General features: G+C 42.4%; 1 protein-coding gene across 1 annotated transcript; it reads right to left on the bottom strand.

The window, feature by feature from the left end:
• Positions 1 to 3,639: 3,639 nt before the first annotated feature.
• Positions 3,640 to 6,150, bottom strand: LOC101780210 (protein DETOXIFICATION 16). Its single transcript, XM_004975290.3, has 8 exons — positions 5,777 to 6,150; positions 5,126 to 5,670; positions 4,951 to 5,037; positions 4,822 to 4,878; positions 4,513 to 4,751; positions 4,238 to 4,356; positions 4,051 to 4,137; positions 3,640 to 3,951 (listed from the first exon to the last, which is right to left on the bottom strand). Exons 1-8 carry the CDS (start codon positions 5,984 to 5,986, stop codon positions 3,895 to 3,897), a joined length of 1,401 nt encoding a protein of 466 aa, XP_004975347.1. The 5' UTR covers positions 5,987 to 6,150; the 3' UTR covers positions 3,640 to 3,894.
• Between the last annotated feature and the right edge of the window lie 420 nt (positions 6,151 to 6,570).

The following is a 6,570-nucleotide window of genomic DNA, read 5'->3' as shown; positions in this document are numbered from 1 at the left end:
AAGAAAAGTTCAACTAGAAGATGGGTTTTATTTGAAGATATAATTACAGGGAATGGATACAAAGTAATATTTGAGCATATAAAGGGAAAGGATAATACCCTTCCTGATATATTTTCTCGTTCATCTATTTTGCAGGAATGAAGAAGGGAGTGAGTCCAGCAGGGTTTGACTGTTTCTGTTTTGGAGCAAAGAATAAGCTAAGAATATTTCCTCCAAACACATATAAATTTAAACCAAGGGATCATATTGTGCTAGACGAAGTACAAGAATGCATTTTAGACAATTTTTGGTACCAGTACAACAATAAACGAGAAGATAAGGGATATATGCTAGCTATTTTAAATAGCCTAGCTGAATATTTCCATACAATTAACGGGCTAATACAACCAAAGGAGTCACCCGAAAATATAGAGAAAAAGGCTATATATGTGATATATAAAGGAAAGAATCCTGGAATTTATGTATCATTTGAGCAAGTAATAGCACAAAAAATAGAAAAAGATAAAGATGGAGCAATATTATGGAAGAAATATACTGACATTGATCAAGCTCTTACATATGCTAGAAATATATTAGGAGTAAACTACTTCTTAGAACCTGCTGCTAAGGAATATATTCAAAAATATAAAAAATAAGGGAGCTTAAGCCAAGCCCATCTGGAATAAATATAAAAGAAGAAGGTTCATCTAAGGTTCCAACATATAAAGAAATTCTGAAGAAAGAAGCAGACTCATCAAATGAGGAATATATTGATAATAAGTTAAAAGAAAAACTTGAATCAATATTTCCTCAATGGAAGAATAATTTAAAAGAAGAAATAATGAAAGAAATAAGGCTGGAAATAGATGAGAAATTCAAAAATATGCAAAAAGACTATGAGTTGAAAATGGAAGTACCCATATCTGATGATGATATGATGGATTTCCGTGGAGATAGCCAAGAATAAAAACCAAGAAAAGTGGCAACCAGAGGAACCGGATATTGAAGAAGAAGAATAGAAATACAGTTCGCATAAAAGAATATTTTATCACACAAGGGAATAAGTCTCCAGTGTTGTTAAGGTGTTAACAACAATTCGGCCGGGCAGAATAATACTACATGGCATGATGTTCTGATTGAAGTCTGCGACATCAATCATTCGGGCGTGGAAGACCATACCAAGCAGCATCCAGAATATCACGAGAAGACAGTACGCGATAGAGGACAAGGCAAAAGGAATAAACAACGACTCTACTGTATCCAGGACAATCATTGAGGAGAGGAGAGCCGTCCAAGTGTCCAGGCAACAGAAGAGGAGAATAGTTGAAGGCACCAGAAGCCTTAAGCACGAAGCAACTCCAGAAGCCTCTGCCGCGACTATAAAAGGAGGTACCGGGTGAAGCATTGAAGGCATCAACCAGACCACGAAGCACCAGAGACGCAGATAACCAGAGCACCACCAAGAACCACCGAAGACCTCCACCCACACTCCACTCATACTCCATGAAGACATCCACTACCTCGGAAGATCTCTGAGGGAAAAAGAATTAGCCACCATATTTAGAATCACCCACCACCGCTATATCACTCCACCTCTGTACTACCACTACTAGAATAAAGGGAGGCCGTTGGAGCTCGTCCCTCGGTTTGTAAGGTAACCAAGGTTGGTGCTAAGTGCTTGGGGTTTCCCGAAAGGGAAAGCCGCATGTAAGCTTGTCCCGTGGAAATGGATTAAGCTGTCCTGGTAGCATCCCTGCCTTCCTTTAGGCTCGTTCGTATGGGGCGATGTCTCTACGCTAGGGACCCTAGAGGAGAAACCTCTGCGTGTGTCGTTCTCGTGTTAGCCCTGGTAGCGGCGTTTGAGGAGAACCCTGTGTGCGCAGAGAAGTGTTCCCTTCGGGTGGAACTGCCTGGGGAGACGGTAGAGCCTGAGTCCTGTGTGAGCGTGGCTGGGGACGGTGAGGGTGCAGGCCGGGCTGGCCTGGTTCTGAAGCGAGCCAGCGAGGCATGCGGTGAGTACCGAGTAGGACTGTCACAAGCATAGCAGCACGACCGGCTGAATCTTCGGTCTCGCCAACCCGCAAAGATCCTGAGAATACACTTAATCAAGGAATATACCTAATCACGCACCCGCGCGTGCTCGTATCCCTTGAAAGCGACCCCGAATAGTAGCTCAATAGTGCGCAATAGTGAGTGAATAGTGGCTGAATAGTGCCGCCACGTTTAGGTGCTCCACCCACTCCCAGGTGAGTGCTCGGGCACTATTCATATTCCCGAATTTGAATAGTGAGCTGAATTTAAATAGTGCCGCGAATTTGAATAGTGTTCGCCGAATTTGAATAGTGCTGTGAATAGTAACTCGAAATTTGATTTCCGAAATTTTTCGAAGTCGCTCGTTCATCCGCCCTCGCCCGTATTTTTTCCAGACTGGTATATATATATATATAGGGTAGCATCTAGCATGTTTCACATTGCTAAGACACGTTCACGTTACCTTCACATGAAGTAATTAGTCATGGCTCCTCGGTTTGCCATCAGTCATGTGACTCCTTGTTTGCCATCAGAAGAAAATATGTGGAGCTTGGGAAGCCAAAATATATGTAGCAAGGATTAGCAATAATTCGAGACTTAAAAATAGTACAAACCTAAACTTATCTCGAACCTAGTTCAAGCTAACAATAGATACAACTCTGCACAGGAACTTAAAGGTGCAAGCCCTTCTCAATTTTCTTTGCCTTTCTTTTCTTTTTCTTTATTTCTATTTATTTCTCGGTGTGGCTTTTTCTTTTTTAGCACCTTCTGGTTTTTCCTCTCTTTATATTTTTTTATATACCTCAAAACAAAGATTACAACAAGGTAGTGCAAATCTGAAACTTAAGCTCTCGACACAGACAAAACTAGTAGCAGGACAGATTCTAGCTCACGTGGGATCAACAAGGGAACCATGAATATTTGACTTTCGTTCAAGATCTAGAAATTTTAGATCATTTTAAATGCCATCCTCTTCCTATCAAATTTTCTCAGCATATAGACGAACATGTATACTACACATCCACAGGCATTTCAGATGTCTTAGTAGAATTTGTATTATTATCTAGCTTCAAACTAGACTATGTGTTATGATTGTCATGTACACTTCAAATGACAATGTGATCACTTAGGCATGTTTTGAGTACACCAAAAGTACAAAATCGTATCTTGTGGGTTCAAACTTAGTACATGCCTACGCCTTCAATTAATGGTATATACAGTATTCATCATGATTTCTGAACAGAATTTAATGTGCGCAATTTCAAAGATGCTTACTCCACTTGTTATGACTGTTAAAAGCAGCACTTAAGCATATTAGGAGGTACTTTATAAGTAGTAAATTAATTCCAGAATGGTTGAATATATTCTCCACTACTCTAAAAATAGTAAAATTCCAAAATGGTTGAATATATTCTCCACTACTCCATTTCAAGTTTAAACTACTTGCATTCATATGGGAGCACATGTTATTGAATCCTTAGCTGCATTCTGAGCATGAGCGGCTCAGGCAATCCAAGCAACAAGATTGCTTTCAAATCTTTATACAATCAAGCTGGCGCGGTAATGCAGGGCCAGCATTTTAATCCAAATGAACTCGAGATGCATCTAGTGATCGGACTAGCGTAGATCAAGGATCAGGAATAGGTGGGAATTTATATACTCAAATTTGAATCTAATTGAATTCCGCACACAAAACTCCAAGCCAAAAATCAAGATGAGTTAATACAAATGGGGAGAACATTTTGGCTCTCTGAGTTCACACATTTACCCAAGGGCACACTCTCTTTTTTTTTCTGAGACCAGTAGCAAGCCCTCTGTATTTAGTCCTTCGGAATGCTATCTTTTTGGCCATCTCGTCCAACAAAATTGCGTCTCTTGAGCATATCATGTCATCATGTCTGGTAGGGAAGAACTGAAAATTCTGTCCTTTGTCTTCAAAGCCTACAGAAGAAACAAAACAGAGAGGCTGCCGCATTAACAAAATGGAGAAGACAAGGAAACAGTACTTCGCACGCAAGAAGTTTTGGTTGGTTTGCATACTTCTTTCTCCCAGTTGCTGCACAAAGTAATTGCGAGAAGCAATAGCATCTGAACGACGAGTGCGCAGATCATTCCCAGCAAAAGTCCCTAGACATTCAAACCATTGTTATAGAGGTTTCTTCAACTCGACAGAGTAATAAAAGTTGAACTAGAACTTATGCTAAGGGTGGTTCAGGTAGTAAATTACCATTACACCTAGATGGTCAAGAAAGGCCAAACAGAAGGCGGCTGGAATTCCAATCATGTAGTATGCACCAAGATTTACACAAGCACCAATCTTTTGCCACCCACAACCCCTAGCAATGCCTTAGAAAATAACAAGAAACATCAGCTAGGTAATGTGCTGTAAAAGCAACAAATGCAGTTCATAATATCCGCAGAGATGAGAACACGGATCAGCGCAAAACATCAGGATATAGGTTCACTGTATCTACCAAATTTTGGTTTGTTTCAGTTAGATACCTGACAGAACACACTGCAGGCAATCAAACAAGAATGACACGGCCAGGATCGGCATCATTTTGGAGATGTGTTTCACCACTTCCGCCTCATTACTGTATGCATATCCCCATAAATTGCGCACCAAAACCATAGCTAGTCCGACTAATATGCCGATCGCGATTGCCAGCACCATGACCACACGTGTAGCCAGACGGGCAGCTTGAGGTCGCCCAGCACCAAGCTCATTTGAAACACGAGTGCTATACGAAAAACTATCAGTTGATCAACATTGCATGGTAAAATTTATGAGCTCAGTTTGTTCAACCTGACCTTATGGCTGCACTAAGCCCAAACGGGATCATAAACGCTAAAGTGCTCGTGTTTAATCTGCACGAAATTGAAGAGTTACAATCAAGTAAAGGCAAACCAGAGTTATTGTGCTGTGGAAAGATAACTCACAAAATAGACAAAACAGATGTCGCAAGCTTCGGGTTTGGCAGAAGTCCAGAAAGAATTACCAGGATCTCAAATGACCACCACTCCAAGCTGCAGTGTACATGTAGGATCCAATTAAATCAGAGACGATAAATACAAAAAAAATTATCTTCAACTGAATTAGGATCCAGAAACTCACCAAACCATCAGTGCAGATGGAACAGCAAGCCTCAAGAACGTGGGGATGCCGTGAAAAGCCTCCTTTGAGAACCCTCTCCTAGTGTTCTCACAGGCTGGTGCAAGCCTAACGTAAATTGACAGGATTGACACGTTAATCAGGTACGAGATGGCACAGGCCAAGGCAGCACCCTTGTAGCCAAGGCCAATCTTGTACACCAGCAGCCAGCACACCAGCACATGGCTCACTGCCGTGACGCCTGAGCTCAGCATCACCGGGAGGACTATGTTCTGCGCCTGCAAGAACCGGAAATGGCACTGCAATGGCCCATACACGAACAGCGCCGGAATCATCCACCGGATGTAGCTGCCGGCTCCGGCCGCAATCTCCGGGTCCTGGCCAAAGAGGAGAAGGATCTTGCCAGTGTACCACCAGACAACGGCGAGCCCAATGCTCACCAGGGTTAGCACAAGGATGGCTCTCTGCTTGTAGATGCCGAGAAGATGGTGCTGCTTTGCCCCAAAGGCTTGCCCACACAGTGTGTCCAAGCTGCTCGCCATGCCCAACTGAAATGCATGAACAAAGGATTCAGTTCGCTGTGGATCTCCATATGATGGTTCAGGAGGTCAAGTACTCAAGTGTATGAGACGCATTATCATGTGAACAATTTACCAACAAGCTGAAGCCAGTAACGCTTGCGAAGGAGGTGGCCATGGAGGCGCTGGAAAGGGCGAGCTCGCCAAGGTGACCGACGAACATAAGAGATATAATCCGGACGGAGTTCTGCAGGAGCCATGCGACGATGAGCGGCCCGGCAAGGTACAGCTGCTTTCGGACCTCTCCCATGCCGCCGGTCTTCTCAACAGCGGTGCCTTCATCCATGACTGAACTTCAGTCACTACCAGGCCCTGCTTCAGCCTTCAGGTATGCGGAAAAGTATAGAAGTGAATAGGGCCGATCTAATAGATGGAAGGGAGACAACTCTGTGTGGAACCATAAGGAGACAAAAGCTGGGGCATGGCAGCCAAGTTTGAAAAACAAGCATTAAATGAAATCAAGATAGCAGAGACTATTTGTTAGGACAGCAGAGACTAAAGCCACCTTTCAGTGGCACGTGCAGCTTTACAATGTCAACGAATATGTCGCATACAATTAAAAAGTGCCATTAATTTTCAGAATAAATCTAGAAAAATACGATACACTAGTGTTGAGCCTGCAACCGAGAAATGTGTTTTTTAGTTGTGTATTGTCAGAATTAGAGGTGACATTTATGTGTGGAATATCTAGTCTTTCAATCATCTCTTCAAGATATTGCCTGGAATTCCCCTGTTTTCCAGGAAGGAAGAAAGTACAACACATCTAGTTCTAATTTTCTTTTTGATGAAAATAAAGAAATAAAGTTGAGACATAAAATGCTTGTGCTTATTTGGTTCACGTCCACAACTTGCCGCGCCATAAGTTAGCTA

This window comes from Setaria italica, chromosome VII (assembly GCF_000263155.2).
Source record: "Setaria italica strain Yugu1 chromosome VII, Setaria_italica_v2.0, whole genome shotgun sequence".
Taxonomy (NCBI): Eukaryota; Viridiplantae; Streptophyta; class Magnoliopsida; order Poales; family Poaceae; genus Setaria; species Setaria italica.
This window is presented reverse-complemented; position numbering and strand designations above follow the sequence as displayed.

What these genes read in the sequence shown, in the direction of transcription:
- LOC101780210 (XM_004975290.3), bottom strand. Translation starts at nt 5,986, where the DNA reads ATGGATGAAGGCACCGCTGTTGAGAAGACCGGCGGCATGGGAGAGGTC. An exon ending in CCATCTGCACTGATGGTTTG is followed by an intron (nt 5,038 to 5,125) that starts GTGAGTTTCTGG and finishes TGTACACTGCAG; the next exon opens with CTTGGAGTGGTGGTCATTTG. An exon ending in ACATCTGTTTTGTCTATTTT is followed by an intron (nt 4,879 to 4,950) that starts GTGAGTTATCTT and finishes AATTTCGTGCAG; the next exon opens with ATTAAACACGAGCACTTTAG.